Source organism: Rattus rattus, chromosome 2 (assembly GCF_011064425.1).
Source record: "Rattus rattus isolate New Zealand chromosome 2, Rrattus_CSIRO_v1, whole genome shotgun sequence".
NCBI lineage: Eukaryota > Metazoa > Chordata > Mammalia > Rodentia > Muridae > Rattus > Rattus rattus.
In genome coordinates this window covers 47,184,077-47,201,122 of record NC_046155.1, presented here as the reverse complement: position 1 = coordinate 47,201,122, position 17,046 = coordinate 47,184,077, and the positions used below count along the sequence as shown (strand labels likewise).

Below are 17,046 nucleotides of genomic sequence, written 5' to 3'. Positions count from 1 at the left end.
GATGGGAAAGTCTGGGGCTCTCTGCAGGGACAGAGCTGGATGAGGTGAAGCGCTTGCTGAAGGGGAGCCGATCCGCCAGTGCGAGCCCCACCAGGAACACCTCCAACACACTCCCCATCCCCAAGAAAGGCACCGTAGAAACCAAAACGGTGACAGCGAGCTCCCACTCAGGTAAGCTTGGCGGCTCCAGTCTGCTGTGGTCATGGGGACAATGTGGCAGGTGTGCCCTGAAGAAATTCCAGTTTTGCCAGAATGGGAAAAAATACTGAACTCCTGCTCTTTCCGCACTGTGAACGTCTGGGCGGGGCCTTCTCATCCGCCTGATTGGCTATCTTCCGAGGATCTGGTACCCAACTCTAAATCCTTGAGATCCCCCCCCAGCAGGTTCTGAGAGTGCTAGGTGTGTTGGTGGGGTTCCCCAAAAGAGACTGAGAGGAGAGTTGTACTGTTCTCGTCATCGTCGGGAATGGAGCATTTATCCTGCGCCTACTGTGCGTCAAGCCTTGAGAGAAGGCTCTGTACAAGAGAGGTATAGTCGATGCCATGAAGAGGACGAGGGTTGCTGGGAAGCTGAACAGGATTCCAAGACTAGGGTCACATGGGACGAGGCATTCTCGGCACCCTTAATGGAGCGTGCGTCTTCCATGAGAGAAATGCTTCTTCGGGATGACAGAAAGAGGAGTCGGCAGAGCCATGGGCAGGGATGAGAAAAGAATTGACATCTTCTGTGCTTGTCTGGGAAAGTCTTGATACTGCGACCTTCCTTGTGTGACTTCCCTATAAAGCCAAGCCTCCAAGCATGTTAGCAACGGCCTGGCCAGCCCCCTCTCCCATGTAATAGGCAGAAATTGAAGATCTGTGAAAATCCTTGTCAGGGACAGAGTGCCTTCGGGTCTGGTTGACTCACAGAGATGCTTTAATGATCTAAGCAAGAAAGCTACTGCGATCGAGGAGCTTTGTCGAGTCCATACCCCGCATTTGCTAAGGATGACTATGAGTAGCTCCTGAGTGAACTACCCCTTGACATCTTTGAAAATATTGAGGCAGTAAGGGAGTTAGTTGTCCCCATTGATGGAGACAGGCCACCAAGAGGTAGGGGGAAAAAAAGGCTTAGAAGACACTAATGCAAACTAATATCAAATCTCACCAAGAACTGGCAAGATTTTGCGATCTAAGAGATCACATCTTGACTTCAGTCAAAAGTAGAATGACTGACAGGAGTTCTTAAGATATGGGACCCTCAGTGCTAAACTTAGGGAAGACCCAGCAGGGAAGAGTTCAAATCTCTCCCAGTGAAGTATGTGTGCATTCTGTTTCCAGTGTCAGGAACCTATGATTCGACAATACTGGACAGCAACTTTCCCCCCCACATGTGGTCTTCCACCTTGCCGGCGGGGTCCTCCATGGGGACCTATCACAACAACATAGCGACCCAGAGCACATCCCTCGTCAACACCAATGCCTACTCAGCAGGGTCAGGTAGGTATGCCGGCTGGGCTCGTCACCCCCACATGGGGACGGCCACAGCTCTACTCTGCTAATGATGATCTCCCTCGTGGTATGCCATCCCTACAGTCTCTTGGGAGGGGCTTTTCATGGCCTATTGGCCAAGGCATATCACACCAGATGCCCGTTCACTTCAACCTTATCAACTAGAGTCTAGCAGGTAATTTTTGTAGAGTGAACATTCTAGATGGGATAAATATAATGGGAGAAAAGGGATCAGAAAAACGTGTGTCAATGAGTGTGAATTGATTGTGGGAGTCTTGAACAACTCAATCAATTTTCCGAGACCCCTCTCTACAAAATGGAGCCACTAACAAGAGAGCCATTAACTGGATCCACCTGTCTACTCCAGGTCTGGCCATCCAAAACCACCTTTGGCTAGGACCTAAGATACCACAGGGTAAGCCTCTGGTTCTCTGCATCAAAGAGGGAGAACTGAATACTAAGGTTTTGGTTTTTTCCCTCTAACAACAGAAGTGTAACAAGACACACGAGCCAGATCCCAGCATTTCTTCTGACTCTCCCAGAGTCTGAGCTTTTGCCCTGCCCTGAGCCTTACTGTCACCTGCTTTCTTTTCCCACTGTAGTCTTTGGAGTGCCAAATAACATGGCGTCCTGCTCTCCCACCCTGCACCCGGGACTCAGCAGCTGCTCCTCAGGTCAGAGCCTGCCACCTTCTCACCTTGGTTGTCCCCTTATGCTATTTTGAAAAGAGTTTATTTGTGTTTATTTCGTGTAAATGAATGTTTTGCCTGCAAGTGTACTTGCTCACCATTACCGTGAACTGCCTGTGGGGGGCAGTAGAGGGCACGTGACCACCGGGAGCTAGAATCCATATATAGGCACTGAGAGCAGCACCAGTTAAGGCAGTGAAGACAACACCCTCAGACACGTCCAGAGGCTGACTCGAGGTAGACAGTCCCTCACTGAGAATCTTCCCAGGTGATTCTAGATTACGTCAAGTAGGTAACTGGACAACCACAAGCCATGAGGTCGAAACTGAGGCAAGGATTTAGCAGGGTGTGGTGATGCACGCCTTTGGTCCCAGAACCCCAGAGGGGAGGCAGGTAAACATTGAGTTCAAGACCATATTGATGTACACAGTGAGTTCCAGGGCTGTATAGAGATACGCTGCCTCAAGAGGGGGTCTTCAAATAAACTGCTTTAAATAAAGCCCAGTGGTTGTTTTTACGGTGTGCCACCCAGGCCATTGCCCCTGTGCAGACCTGGGGTTAGAGCAGGAAAAAGGGGCATGGCTGTGTTCAGTTCCTGCTTCCAACTTGCCTGCTCCTTGGTTGGAGTAGAAAACACCCAGCCCGCAGGAAGCACTAAGAGAATCCTGTAACACAACAGGAATTAAGTGAGTTTGTAAAGAATAAGGTCTAAGAGGCCTTCCGGAAGGCAGTGGGCTTAAGAACTAGGACAAGATAGGACATTAAGCCCCACACTGCTGGGGAGAGTTGATTTCATGGGCTTCCTCTGGGCTGATCAAACGGCTCCCGAGCCACCTTCCCGGGTTAGCCAGCTCATTGGTGCTTTCTCTATGGTATGAAGAAGATATGCTGTCTCAAAAGTGGGTGGGGGACCGGGGAGGTTTCAGTGCTTGATCCAGAAGGGTTGAAAGGGAAGGTGGAAACCCGCCATGTTGGTGTTTCTCAGCTCAGGTGTCTGTGTTCAGTTCCCACGCTGTGCACCAACTCGCTAGCCATAGAGAGCTACAGGAACGGGATATTTTAGGATTTCGAGGGAGGCTAATATTTGGCACCGCTGCTATGAAGGCACATGGCTCTTTCCCTGAAACAGTCATTAATAATGCTTACTCTGGATGGGAAATGATCACGTTACTAAGAGCAATGAAAACCGGGAAAGTTTTACAGTCTGCCACTAGCAAAAAGAGTTCTCACAAAAATGATCTGGGGTGTGGGGTGGGAGGGAGGGGGCTCCAGGAGGCTTCGGACACCCGGGGAATCTCCTTATCTATCCTCTGTCTCTCTCACAGTGTTTGGCATGCAGAACAATCTGGCCCCCTGCTCTTCTGTCCTCTCCCATGGCACAACCACCGCTTCCACAGGTTGGTAGCGCAAGAACTGGGAACTGACAGCCCTCAGAGGCTACAACCTACCACAAACCTTTTTACAAACAGTTGAAAGGACCGAGTGGCCTTTTTCCCACCCATAAAACACAGCCCTCCCTCCAAGCCTAGAGAGGCCAGCTTTCATCCCTCACCATCTCTGATATGAGTAAAATACACAGGGAGCCTGTAAACCGAGCCCCTCACCCTGTGACTCCTCGACTTCCCCTTCCCACACATCCCTCAGCCCAGCAGGTCAGGGCAGTGGTCTCTTGAGCTCACAGCTCACTTTTCTGCAGCCCACTGCCACACAAATAAATCTTAGTGGTCGTTTTTACGGTGTGCCACCCGGGCCACTGCCCCTGTGCAGACCTGGGGTTAGAGCAGGAGAAGGGGCGTGGCGGTGTTCAGTTCCTGCTTCCAACTTGCCTGTTCCTTAGTCGGAGTAGAAAACACCCAGCCCGCAGGAAGCACTAAGAGAATCCTGTAACACAACAGGAATTAAGTGAGTTTGTAAAGAATAAGGTCTAAGAGGCCTTCCGGAAGGCAGTGGGCTTAAGAACTAGAACAAGATAGGACATTAAGCCCCACACTGCTGGGGAGAATTGATTTCATGGGCTTCCTCTGGGCTGATCAAACGGCTCCTGAGCCACCTTCCCGGGTGAGCCAGCTCATTGGTGCTTTCTCTCCTGCAGCATACGGTGTGAAGAAAAACGTGTCCCAGCCACCCACTGTCACCAGCACCGGCGTGTCCACCTCTGCCGGTGAGTACTAGTACCAGCTTCGAGGGCCCAGGCTGGCACACAGAAAGAAGTGCTCTGGTAGAACACATGGTATCCTAGAAGAGAGGCGAGAATCCGTGCGTGGCCTGGGACCCACAGACACAGCTCACCCCAAAGGTCTCTTGGATGTTTCTACAGAGATGAGCACCCCCTTGGTGTCCTCCCAGGAGCAGGAAGCTCCACCCCTCACACCTGCCTACTGTCTGTTACACCCCAGCCACCACACTTATCTGGGAACTGTTGGCCTTCTCCTATCACATGATAAACCTACACGATAGGTTTGTCAGAGGCAGGGAGCCCAAAAGGAGCTGCCAGCACCTCACTGCTTTCTACAGAACCTTCATCAGTTTGAGTTCACCCCCATGCAACGAGCTGTTTCTTCCAGTGCTTAGATCCTGGTGGGTCGCCTCCTAATCAGAAATTCATTCATTCAAATTAAAATTTCACTGACTATCCGGTGTTTAGTGTCAAACAGTTTGGTTTTCCAGGTGCCAGGGTAGCATGTGGACAAGACTCGTGGGGAGAGCAGGACAATCCAGGGGGGTAGAGCAGATTAGAAATACACAGTACACCAGACAGTTCCAGAGAATGACATGGTCCCCAAGCGAGCAAGTGATGTGGTAGACATGTGGTCCATGCACGAGGGGGTAGAGCGCTAGCATAAGGCTGCCCAGGATGACACAACTCTATCCAATTAGTTTAAAAAGGGCTTAGCTGGTGAAGGAGACCTCTACAAAATCAAGGAAGACCTTATGCCTACAGGTAGGGAGATAGCCCATAAACCAGTCATCCAGCGCTGCTGATGTTGGTCTAACCTCATGATAGCCAGACCTAGCCGGTAAGAAGCTTCGTAGCATCACTGTCTAAGAGACCAGGAGCACCCCCATGCACGCTGGCGAACCTCCTTTCCTCCCCCCTCACCCACTTCTGTCCTCTACAGCCTGCACCACCAGTGTCCAGAGCGACGACCTCTTGCATAAAGACTGCAAGTTCCTGATTCTGGAGAAAGACAACGTGCCCGCCAAGAAGGAGATGGAGCTCTTGATCATGTCCAAGGACAGTGGGAAGGTCTTCACTGCCTCCCCCGCCAGCATCTCTTCAAGTAAGCCAGGGTGCGGGCGGAGCGGGTGGCGTGGGCTTTAGTGCAGGAGGTCCAACACTCTCACAAGGTGGTTTGAACCGGTTGAGTCATCAAATCATAGGGATCCCATTTTGATGGACCTGCCTGGAGTGCAGAGAAGCCAGGAAAACTTGAGGGCTCCCACAGGGAGTCTGTGGGCAACAGGAGGCTAGCCCCAGTGAGGGAGATTAGCCCAGGAAAATTAGACTAACTTCCTACTAGGCTAACCTTGGTCTTCCCGGGGAGAGTGGGGGGGAGAACAGACCAGATTATCACCAGCTCTCTGCACAGCGTCTTTTTCAGAGGACACCCTGAAAAAGGAGAAGCAGGCTGTGTATGCCGCTGACACATGTCTAAAGGCAGATGTGAACGGTGAGACAAATCCGGCCCTGTCCACCCGATGTCAACAAAGTTGCATCTCATTGCTTTGTCTTCTGAGACTGTAACACTGACGTGGGGTCAAGTGGCCTCACACAAGAGTGTTAGGAATGTAGAGACTTACTGGGTGGGAAGCTGCAGTTTTAATGTGGGAACGGGCGTGTGTGTGTGTGTGTGTGTGTGTGTGTGTGTGTGCACGCGCGTGCACGTGTGGGGTACACTGTGTGGGGTACATGTGTGTAGGGGTGCATGTGTGGGTGTACAGGTGGAGGGGTCACATGGGGCATTCATTGCATGGGGTTTCACGTATGGGGGTGCACATGTATGAGGGTGAATTGTGTGGGGTACACATGTACATGCTTGTGTGATCTTCCACTCCTCGTGATCAGCTGCAAACTTATGTATGTGCTTCTAGGAGACCTAAACACTGTGTCTACGAAGAGCAAAGCCATCTCGGCAGGTGAGTAAGAATGGGGGGCCCTGCTGTGGAAGGATCTGAGGGTCCGGCCATGGTTAGCGGGACAGACGATGGTGCATGGGAGGTGTTCAGGTCAGGCCTCCTAAAGGCCAGAAAGTAAGAAGGCTAGAAAGGGAGTCGACAGGCTGAGGGCGGTGGGTAACCACGGAGTCACAAAGACGATGTTTCCCAGGCTCCACCTCCTAACCGTCAGCCTGTGTGATCCCTGAGGCCCAGAGTCTCCCACCAGGATAGGCTAACAGGACAGGCCCAAGATGGTGCTGTTCCCCTGCGGTTTCGTCACCTCCTCCCCAGCCTTGGGGGAGAATGCGTGAAGTTCCCATCTCCCTAAGAGAACCGCCAGCTTTACCTTTTGAAGCAAGTTCTTAGGTTCACGGTGCTAAGTGTATCTCCAAGGCACTGTGGGAACCACAGGCGAGCGTGTCAGTGAGGCACAGCGACCAGAATATGCCAGTTTAGGCTTAATCAGATGAAGGCATTGGGACAGATGTGTGTGACACTCTCAAACAGTGACGATGTATTAAAGCCAGCGCTGTGGGCTGAGTCCTCCGATGATTTCACTCCGTAACCCGTTCTATGAAGCAGGTCATCTTTGAACCTCGTTTTATAAGGTGTCAGGGTCACACAGCCAAAGTCTAGGGTTTTCAGACTTACTCTCCAGCCCTAACCCTGTGTTCATGAAAAGTTGCATGCACGTGATTTCAAATCCTCCTCCTCCTCCTCCTCCTCCTCCTCCTCTTCCTCTTCCCCTCCTCCTTCCCTCCTCCTCCCTTCCTCCTCTTCTCCCCCTCCCCTCCTCCTCCCTCTTCTTCTCCCTCCTTCTCTTTTTCCCCTCCTCCTCCCCCTCCCCTCCTCCTCCTTCTCTTCTTCTCCCTCCTTCTCTTTTTCCTCCTCCTCCCCCCCCTCCCCTCCTCCTCTTCCTCTTCTCCCTCCTCTTCCTCCTCCTCTTCATGCTTCTCCTCCTGCCTCTCTTCCCCTCCTCCTTCCCTCCTTCTCCCTTCCTCCTCCTCCCCTCCTCCTCTTCCTCCTCTCCCTCCTCCTCTTCTCCCTCCTCCTCCTCTTCCCCACATGATGTTACCAATTCTAAAGGCAGATAGATAGGCAGGAGCCCCCTGCATTCAATTCACTCTTCCTGTTTCTTCCACAGAAAACCACAGCTACGACCGAGGTGTCGGTGGTGGCAGAGGCAAAAGCGGAGTCGCGGGCGGTGGTGGTGGTGGTGGTGGCGGCGGCGGTGGAACATGGGGGGCTGCACCTGCCTGGTGCCCCTGCGGCTCCTGCTGCAGCTGGTGGAAGTGGCTGCTGGGCCTGCTGCTCACTTGGCTGCTGCTGCTGGGTCTGCTCTTCGGCCTCATTGCCCTGGGTAGGTGTCAAGGCGGCCAAGCCTCCAGTCCCCAGCCCCTCTACCCCTTCCTAGGGATGGGAAACCACAAGTGGTCCTGAGTGTTGGGTCCACGTGGCTGGAGCTCACAAGCGTGAACCCAGTACAGATTTGAGCTCACCATGTAGAACGCTGGGAGTCTAAGGTCCCAGGCTCCTTCACGGGTGGCCTTTAACAGGGCCACACTGCCCCATGGTATTTCTGCCTGAGCAGTTAATCTCTTTCCTTGCTACTACCTCTCCACCTCCCAGAGGAAGGAGAACCAGCTTTGTTTGTATTCAGTTCCGGTGGTGACAGGGCCAGGGTTCCTTGAGGTTCAGGAGGACATTGGTCACTATCAGCCACGAGGATTGTCTCTGCATCCATATTGCTGAAATATGTACCCATGGGTATAAAGAAGGCCCCCAGACCCAGGGCCCCAGGGCAAGTGCCAGACTCAGTCCTCAGGGATGGCTCACGTGTGTCCCTCACAGCGGAGGAGGTAAGGAAGCTGAAAGCTCGCGTGGAGGAGCTGGAAAAGACCAAGGTGCTATATCATGACATCGTCAAGACGGACCGAAGCAGCAGGGACCGCCTCCAGGGTGAGGCACCCAGCCTGGGACCTGGATTAAGCAAGGCTGACATGGACGGCTACGGCCAGGAGGCCATCTGGCTGTTTGTAAGGAACAAGCTGATGACAGAGCAGGAGAACGGTGAGAGCGGGCTAGGGACAAGGCCAGGGAGCCCAGAACACTGGGTTTGGGTGGCCTTATGTCTGTCCTGGGGGCACTACTCAGCCTCTCTCCCCCTCCCATCCTGTCCCTCCATTACTCTAAGAGGCAAGAGGGAACTGGGCTGGGATTCCATTTTCACTGTGGGAAAACTGAGTCCAGGAGAGACTTGTTCAAGATCATTGGAATGACAAGGGGGCGGAGGCTATGTTTCTAATGGCTAGCAGGTGTGTGTGTGCGTGTGTCTCAAGATTCGCTCTTTCTTGTAGGAAATCTCAGAGGAAGTCCTGGTCCAAAAGGTATTGGAATGGCCCGCCCTTTCCCCTGTTCTTAGTCCTGGAAGGAAGGCATGTTTCCCTGGGATTGGAATCTTTTTCATCTGTCCAAACGGAAGAGTGTGGATACCACCTAACTGTCTGTCAGAAGGATCTGCAGTCAGTCAGACATCACAGCAGGGTTGGAAGCCTAGGCACCACACAGGAGAAGCCTAGTGGTCTGTGCCTGTGTGTCTGGCAGGGCTGCAGGGATCGGCCTCTCCCTTTGATATGTGGCTCATATGTTGTCAGACCTCTGTGAAGCACGGGTGTAAAAGTGGTTCTTGGTTATTACACGATCTCACAGTATCGTCTTTCTGGTTTTAGGTGACACGGGGAGTCAAGGACCTAAAGGTAAGTATTCCAAAGACACGTACCTTAAACACTGGGGAGGTGAGGGGTTAAAGCAAGCAGGAAACACCTCAGGCTGAGAAAGAAGATTTAACCAGCTACAATCCTCACATGCTGGAAGAGGGGGTCCCATCGGCCCTTGCTAACACAAAGCAGCTTCTCTTGCCTAATTTCACTGGGAGTCTTACAAACGCTGGCGTGGGAAGGAACTACCCAGAGACTCTGGGCCCTTCCCAGTGGATATGGGTGGGCCCAGGAAACTTCTGTCTTCACCCCCAGGGGTTCTGCCCTCAGGGGTGCCATACCTAGGAAGCCCCATTCCAGGAGAAAGATTCCCCTCTGACCTGACTCTGCTCTAACTCACTTCCCAAGAGATCCCAGGCGGGAACTGGGACCCTCCTTTGTCGGTCCTTCACTCCCGTTTGTCTCCTTCATGGTTCCCACACACGTCCAACTTCAGCACACACCCTGGCCCCCCACTTAAGTCCGCCTCCCAACGCCCGCAAGCCCACACTCCTCCTGACCCTACGTAGGATGGGAGCTTGGTACTTCTGGAGCCTGATATGATGTCAGGTAAAGGGCAGGACTTCTGAATGCATCTGAACTTCAGAAAACCACCCAATTTTCTCTATAATTATGTCCCGGACAACTTATGGGGCCTAAGGATACAAGAAAGTATCTGTGGTTTTAGCAATTTGAATGGAACTGGATGTATCCGTTCCCGGGATTCCCATGTGAATCCTGCTAGTGGCTCCTCATGGGACCAGGCCAGGTTCTCCGTCTGACATCTCCTTTTCTTTTGTCCCCACAGGAGACCGAGGCCTTCCTGGGATCCCAGGTGTGTAACCTGCAGTGATCTCTGGTGCTGTTGGTTTGCGTGCGCTCAGTCCTAGCTGCCAACTTCAGGAGGAAGCACAGGCTGAGATCTTCTTTTACACCCCCAGGTACCCCTGGGCCCCTGGGCCACCCCGGCCCGGAAGGACCAAAGGGACAAAAAGGCAGCATTGGTAAGAGCCCCCTTTCCTAAGCGTTCATTTCCTCCTCGCTCTTAAGCATTCACTCAGTAGACCCTGTGTGAGAAGACAGCAGCAGAAACTACAACAGAAAAAGATGGAGAGCTGGACAGGGAATTTGAAAAAGGAGAGGGCACAGTAGGCATACACCTAGGGACACATTCAGAACAGAGGGGACAACCGAAGCCAAAGCCCCGGAAGGTAGATGAGGGGGCTGGAAGCTGAAGAGGCAACGGGAGTGGCTAAGGGCAGCAAGCAACATACGACATCAAGGCTAAACCGGTGCGAAGACAGCTTTGCCTCCTGGTGAACTGAGAAGGAACTTACAGATCTGAGGCAGAGGCAGGATGTCAGATACCCACAGGGTCACTCTGGTCCTGGGTTGAGCAAAGGCTGCAGAGGAAGAGGGACAACAGAGGTCTAGAAGAGGCACTGGGCCATCGTTCTGCTGAGGAGGGGTTGTCTGTGGGCCATGGCACGGGACCCTAACTGTGAGGTTGACCATTCCCACCTTTAGGAGATCCAGGCATGGAAGGACCCATAGGCCAGAGAGGACTAGCAGGCCCCATGGGACCTCCTGGTGAACCTGGACCTCCTGGGTCTGGAGAGAAAGGAGACAGAGGTAAGACGTGATGCCTACCCCGAGAGGATCCACCCTCTCTCCCTACCGCACCTCCCTTCCCTGGCAGCATTGGCTGAACGCCTGCAGGGATGGATAGTCAGGAAGGTCTGTGTACACCCTGCAAAGGCCACTTACTAGTGGTGAAGTGTGGCCAGGCCGCAGGGTCTGATCCAGGGCTAAGGAAGAATCTGTGATTTGGGGGCTTACCCAGAGAGAGAGGTCTCGGGGAAGTGACCCTCCCAGAGCAGGTAAGGAGCAGCCAGGTCCTCCACAGAGCGGGAAGCACAGTCAGGTGTGGGGTGAGACTGGGGCCTTCCAGCCTCTGGGGCTGGGACTCGGCAGAGCAAAAGGCAGAATGCCTGAGTCAGAGAAGCCTAGAGCTTTAGGGAGCTGGGGAGGTTTTGAACTCAGCTTCTTAACCATAAGACAGATGTTACGGGAAACTGAGGAGGACACCAGGAATCTTTTGGTGCCTCCCCCTCCCCAAAAAAGGCTGCTCGGGTAAAGTCACCGAGGACTGCTGTCTGGGTGCCAGAGTTCATAGAGACTGTGACTCATTAGTAGTCTCACCATGAGAGGCACCTAGTGGACCATTGGCAGAGTGGGAAGCCTCCCTTCCAAACCCCCGCCAGGGCAGGAGTTTCTCAGCATGCTTCTGCTGTTTCTCCTCAGGGATTGCTGGAGAACAAGGTCCTCGGGGTCTTCCCGGTGTCCCGGGTTCTCCGGGTCTCAGAGGTATGTCGTGAAGACCATCTCCAGCTTTCAGGGAGGGGCCGCATTCAGAGAAGCAGGACCTGGACTTCCCAAGAGTGCTGGTTGATAGCCCCCAGATCTGTACTAGATGGCTACAAGTGTCCCTCCACAAAGGAGTTCTGGTTGTCAAGACTTGGGCTACGATTTTGCCCTTATAGCCGGGTGTGAGACAGATCCCTATGTCTGTCCAGTGAGAAACCAGGTGATTTCTGCCTTGACTTGGACCCAAATACACACACAGGGCAGCCCAACGGCAGCCTCTCCTCTTCACCTATGATCTAGACGTGTGTCTTCCTATATCTTAGGAAGAAGCAGAGGTCTGTGGACCCTGCCAAGCTGCCTCCCCACAAGGGTCACACCTGGACCCTCTGGTGTACTGTCCTAACAAGGACCCATACAGCCCTCAGAATGAGCTCCTGGAACTTCACATGCCCTTCACACTGGGGTCAGTTGTCCCAGCCACGACGTGGCCTTCTGATGATTGTCTCTCTCCTGTTTCTCAGGTACCAGTGGCTCTCCTGGACCCCAGGGCCCCCCAGGTCAGTGCTGCTTGTAAATATATGCTGCTTCTGTGGTAGAGAAAGGGATGTTGAAGGGAAAGCCAAACATTTTGAAAGCAAAAGAAGTGATTGTACGAAAGGCTTCCTGGACATACAAAACGGAAGTCCACGGTGTAGCCTGCGGCTGAGCTTACGTGTCCTATCCAGATCACTGAGGGACTGGTGTCAGGTCTGAGACCTCCCAGTGGCTTCACTATCAGGAAGTTCCCATCCAGCTTCTGTCTTGTCCCATATGTGCCAAATCACCCATCCTGTTACCCGGAGAGCTTAAGCTACAGTCAGTGTCTCTGTCAGCATCCTTTGGGGCATTCTAATGCCTGAGCCTGGTGACTGGCAGGGATCAAGGTGGGCCAGCAGGAGCCTAGAGAGATGAGGGAGCCAACGGGGAGCAGCCCCTGACTTCTGCTTCAAGGTGCATGTGCACCTCTGTGTATGTGTGCCGCCTGGCTTCCAGTTCTCCCCTCAGGGTATCCAGGCTTAAATGTACATGTGTGTCCAAGATGGGACAGTCACCTGATTATATGTTATCCTCTGTTGGGCAGGCTCTGTGGGTCCCCAAGGGCTCCGAGGTGAAGTGGGACTTCCGGGTGTCAAAGGTAAGCTAGGGGAGGAGCAGGAAATAAAAGCATTCTGTGGAGACCTCTCATTCAAGAAGAAGGTCCAGGGACTCGGGGTTCAGAGAGGGTCTGACAGACATGACCGCAAGCCACCAAGTACAAGGCGGGAGGTGAAACCAGTATGGGGTAAAAGCTGTCTTCAGAGACAGACACTGGCCCTTGTTGGCCATCCACTACAGGACTTTCCACACTAAGGTACCTGTCTCCCTTTCAGGTGACAAAGGACTCGTGGGACCACCAGGACCCAAAGGTATACAGTTCCCGCCGCGACTCAGTTTTCCCCATGGTCTGTTCTGATGCCAGGCGCCCAGACACAACCTGTGTACAGGGTCCGAGGGCACATATGGCTCTCGGGCCGAGAGGGGGCTGAGAGTTCATTCTTCCCCAGCTTCTCAGAGAGGGGAACTGAGGCCCAAAGAAGGGAACAAAGTACCCACATCACATAGGCATTGTCCAGTGGTCTTCACAGTGGTAAGGAGGCACACTCTGAGGTGTCTGCCCTCTGTGTGCCCAGGACACCTAAATTAGCCACAGCAGAGGTTGTGAGGGAATCATGTGGTGGGTGGATCATGGGTGGACCAGCTTCTCCAGCATCATCTGTGAGCTGACTCTCCAGCATCCTGCTGCAGTGATCCGTGTCATGAAGGGAGATTGCTTTCCTTGTTCATAATTGATGATTTTCCCCTCCCCCCTGTACCCCACATTTCTTTTAGGTGACCAGGGTGAGAAAGGACCCAGAGGCCTCACAGGTCAGTAACCCATTCATGACCTTTTAAGACCTAGCAATCACCAGAAGTGGGACAAACACAGAATTTCTGTCTTAGAACTGTCAAAGTACTTCTACTCTAAGTAAAGCTCTGACAAAAATTAGATACACCAGGGTTGGAGGTTAAGCACGTGTCTAAATGCAGTCCGTTTAGCTACAAGCCGTGTCTGTTTGGTGCAAAGGCTAAAGCTGTCTTTGATCCTTTGGGGGAATCCGGCTGGGGAAATTAAGAATCAATTCCGAAAGCAGCCTAAAGTGCACACCAATCCGTTGCTCTGCTGCTCACATCCTGCCAACTGCATGGCTTAAAGATGGCCGAAAGTGAGAGCGCTTTGACCACAGGGGAAACCGCACTCATACATGTGCCCCTCAGATTAACCATGGCTTCTGGGTCAGTCTGAACCTGCTGCCTACGGGGCAGAGCTGGAGGGTGGTTCCGACCTTGGTGGCAACGCAGAGGTTGCCCCTGTCAGCTCCTCTGGGTGAAGAGTACGCAGGAGGAAGCAGGCACCCGAGTACTCCCAGTTGTGGAGACGCTATAGCTCGCTAGCCTCCAGCAGCAGGTCCTTTGTTCTTTGCAGGGGAGCCTGGCATCCGAGGTCTGCCTGGAGCTGTGGGTGAACCTGGAGCCAAAGGAGCAATGGGTAAGTGTCCCGCAGTCTGAGCTGAGCACCCCAGGGGCTCTCTAGCTGCAGGTTTCTGGGAAATTCTCATAGTTCTGGAATAGGCATTGCCCTTCTTCCCTGGCTACTTCCTGTCTACCAAGGACTTCCAAGGTCTGAGGTTCCACAAAACCCCTCAATGGTCCACCTCAGGGATGGCTTCCAAGCCATCACCCTTTGACTAGCCATGACTGAGATGCATATATCTAGACAGGGAGCCTGGCCTCAGCCTCGAGTCCCACAGAAGCTCACCCCTCCCCACCCACCGCTGCAATGGGGATATGGCACTTTCACTACCACTCACTGACTTAGCATTAGTAAGTGCCTACTGTATGCCGGACAGTAAGCTACTAGGGGGTGGCATATTTCATCCCTGCAAGTTACAACAAAGCTTGTCAGTGGTGACAGTGGCCACGAGGGGCACAGAGAGCTAGAATACAACCTGAGAAGAGATGGTTTATAGCCTGGGGCACAGAAAGAAGAAAGGGCATTTCAGATGTTCCTTAAAACCGAGAAAGTGTTTAATCATGGCCAGTTTGGAAAACTGACCGTGCAGAGGTGCCAATGGCGTGGCTAATGAGGGAAGTCCTAGGGGGACTCACGTTGGAAGGAAGTTAGGAAGAGGGGAATGACAGGAACCTGAAGGACCTTCACATCTGGGTCCTCGGGTGATCGAGGCAGGCCCTGCTCTGGTGGTGCACTGGGGACAGGGAAATACGCCTTAGGAGAGGCTGTGAGGAGACTGTGTTGGAGTGTATCACCAAGACAGGGCTCCTGAGGTTGGCAGCCATGGGAGAGCTGCATGAACCTTTCGCCAAGGAGGCCATGTGCTCCAAGCCTAGTGGGACAGGAGAGCGTATTGAACAGACTTTACTTTTCTGCTCCACCAGGTCCCGCTGGCCCCGATGGACAGCAAGGTTCCAGAGGTTAGTCGCCATGCTGTGGTCTTCATGGTCACCAGCTGCCCTTGCCTGCCCTTGCTTTGCCTCCACATGCATGCCTGGGTCCTCCATCCTGATGACAAAGGGACATGCAGCAGTCTTGGTCACCGTGCTTCCTCCCGCCTACCTGCCAGCAAGCCGCTGAGGAAAACCCACTGGCTCCGAGGCACTTTCCCAAGGGAGAGCCATCTCCATATCTCATTCTCTCTGCAGGTGAACAAGGCCTGACCGGGATGCCTGGAGCCCGGGGCCCACCAGGACCCACCGGAGACCCAGGGAAGCCAGGTAACGAGCCAGGAAAGGGATGCCACGGTCCTCTGTGTGCAACTAGGGAATGTTCCCGTGCGTGTATGCGCACTGGGGAGGTGGGAGGTACACGGATGCTGCATGGCGTGTGTGTGAGCCTTATCCCGTGACCCTCAGTGGCTCAACACACAACTCTGACCACAAGTCGACCTTTCGAAAAGGATTGACAGATTAAAGTAAGCAAGGGGCATGAGTGCTCTCAAAACTGAACACTTGAACTCAAGCTCAGGATCTTGCCCGTCTCCTCTCCTGGGGCTGTACCCAGGCCTTCACCAGTAGCTACAAGTCAGAAAGGAGAGGCCTTGCTAGCATGTCCACTGAGAGGCAAGAGCAGGATTCTCAGGTCTGTGGGAGGAAGAAGTCAAAACCAGACACTGTGACCATTCACCCAGGAACCCTGACTCCTCAGCTGGTGCTCGGTGAAGTGTAGTGGTGGTGGTGGGGGTGATGGCATCGTGTGTGTATGTGCATGCGCATGGGGACTGGGTGCTTTCTGGACTCCTGGCTCTCCTTATATTCCTGAAGCATCTACGAAATAAAATGGGCTCAAGACCATCGCCCAATGGAGCATCTGGTCGTATCACAACAATTGCTCTCTGCCCAGAGATGGGAGGACTATGGGTCAGACCACCCTGAGGCGTGTCCTCCTGTCGCCTCTGACCCTTCACTGGCATTGCCCACCCGCTCTGCAGGCAAGGTTGTGTTGTGTTGTGGCTTCTTGGTGCAGTCCTTAACCCTTCAACTCTTGGCCCGATGGCTTCTTTTCTGCAGGTCTCACAGGACCCCAAGGACCTCAGGGTGAGTCATTCAGTCCCTCCTAGATGCCATCTCCTGCCAGGCCAAACGCTATGACCAGCACCTCTGTAGTTACATGAGCCTGTCGTTCCCTCTCCTGTCTCTAGCAAAACAGACTCAGGCTCCATTACAGTGAGTGCTAAGAAACACCATAAGGGGAACCCCCCTACCCCACCCCCATACATAGAACAATATAGGTGACGGTCTGATATCAGTAATGTCAGATCCTGTTTGTGGTGTGAGCTCTGTCTCTGGTAGGAACACTGAGGAAGGACGCTGCTGGCTAGGAAGTCTCTTAGCCAGCAGATGTGGATTACACACACACACACACACACACACACACACACACACACACACACACCTGCATGCCACTGGCTCCCAGAGGTCCCTCTTAGATGGTGGCTTCATTAAAGCCCATTGGTAAAACCTATTCAGGTTTAAGAAATCTTTACCACACCCAGCCCCTCACTTCCTCTAGTCAGACAAAGATAGTGAAACCAAGCCCAGGCTATGAAAATGTTGACAACTGCTTCTACTCTGGACACAGCAAGACCCCAGAGCAGTAACAGGGAGAGGGAGAGTGATGGCTTTGTAACCCAGGGTGACAGGAACCTCCCCCCCACCCCCAACCCCCGACCCTCTGTTTGCTTCAACCCAACCCTGATGGGCCTCCATTTCTTAGAGATAGACAGGGTTCTGGATGAGAGCTCCATTGAGTGAATCCTGCTGCTTCTGTCAGGCAGCCAGTGAGGCCAAGTTGAGTGGCAGAGTGCTGGCTGGTTACTGCCAGTGGGAAACGAGGGAGGGAGGGCAGGGATCCAGAGCCTGGGCCTTCATCATCCTGACTGACTTGTGTTTAATCACATCAGGACTTCCTGGTACCCCTGGCCGACCAGGGACTAAAGGTACGTGATTTCTCC

General features: G+C 53.3%; 1 protein-coding gene across 2 annotated transcripts in view; it reads left to right on the top strand.

Annotated features, from left to right (window-relative positions):
- Positions 1 to 17,046, top strand: part of Col17a1 (collagen type XVII alpha 1 chain) — a 46,409-nt gene that overhangs the window by 15,841 nt on the left and 13,522 nt on the right. Inside the window, exons 9-33 of one of the 2 annotated variants that reach the window (XM_032892166.1) lie at positions 28 to 171; positions 1,321 to 1,479; positions 2,094 to 2,165; positions 3,506 to 3,577; positions 4,273 to 4,341; positions 5,300 to 5,461; positions 5,771 to 5,851; positions 6,273 to 6,317; positions 7,483 to 7,698; positions 8,190 to 8,408; positions 8,696 to 8,725; positions 9,068 to 9,094; positions 9,906 to 9,929; positions 10,036 to 10,098; positions 10,622 to 10,726; positions 11,399 to 11,461; positions 11,983 to 12,018; positions 12,582 to 12,635; positions 12,871 to 12,906; positions 13,370 to 13,405; positions 14,004 to 14,066; positions 14,975 to 15,010; positions 15,239 to 15,310; positions 16,103 to 16,129; positions 16,996 to 17,031. In XM_032892166.1, the coding sequence (XP_032748057.1) occupies positions 28 to 171; positions 1,321 to 1,479; positions 2,094 to 2,165; positions 3,506 to 3,577; positions 4,273 to 4,341; positions 5,300 to 5,461; positions 5,771 to 5,851; positions 6,273 to 6,317; positions 7,483 to 7,698; positions 8,190 to 8,408; positions 8,696 to 8,725; positions 9,068 to 9,094; positions 9,906 to 9,929; positions 10,036 to 10,098; positions 10,622 to 10,726; positions 11,399 to 11,461; positions 11,983 to 12,018; positions 12,582 to 12,635; positions 12,871 to 12,906; positions 13,370 to 13,405; positions 14,004 to 14,066; positions 14,975 to 15,010; positions 15,239 to 15,310; positions 16,103 to 16,129; positions 16,996 to 17,031 (1,947 nt within the window). Of the gene's footprint in view, positions 1 to 27; positions 172 to 1,320; positions 1,480 to 2,093; positions 2,166 to 3,505; positions 3,578 to 4,272; positions 4,342 to 5,299; positions 5,462 to 5,770; positions 5,852 to 6,272; positions 6,318 to 7,482; positions 7,699 to 8,189; positions 8,409 to 8,695; positions 8,726 to 9,067; positions 9,095 to 9,902; positions 9,930 to 10,035; positions 10,099 to 10,621; positions 10,727 to 11,398; positions 11,462 to 11,982; positions 12,019 to 12,581; positions 12,636 to 12,870; positions 12,907 to 13,369; positions 13,406 to 14,003; positions 14,067 to 14,974; positions 15,011 to 15,238; positions 15,311 to 16,102; positions 16,130 to 16,995; positions 17,032 to 17,046 lie in introns of both variants that reach the window. The other variant, XM_032892165.1, reaches the window with a different exon arrangement.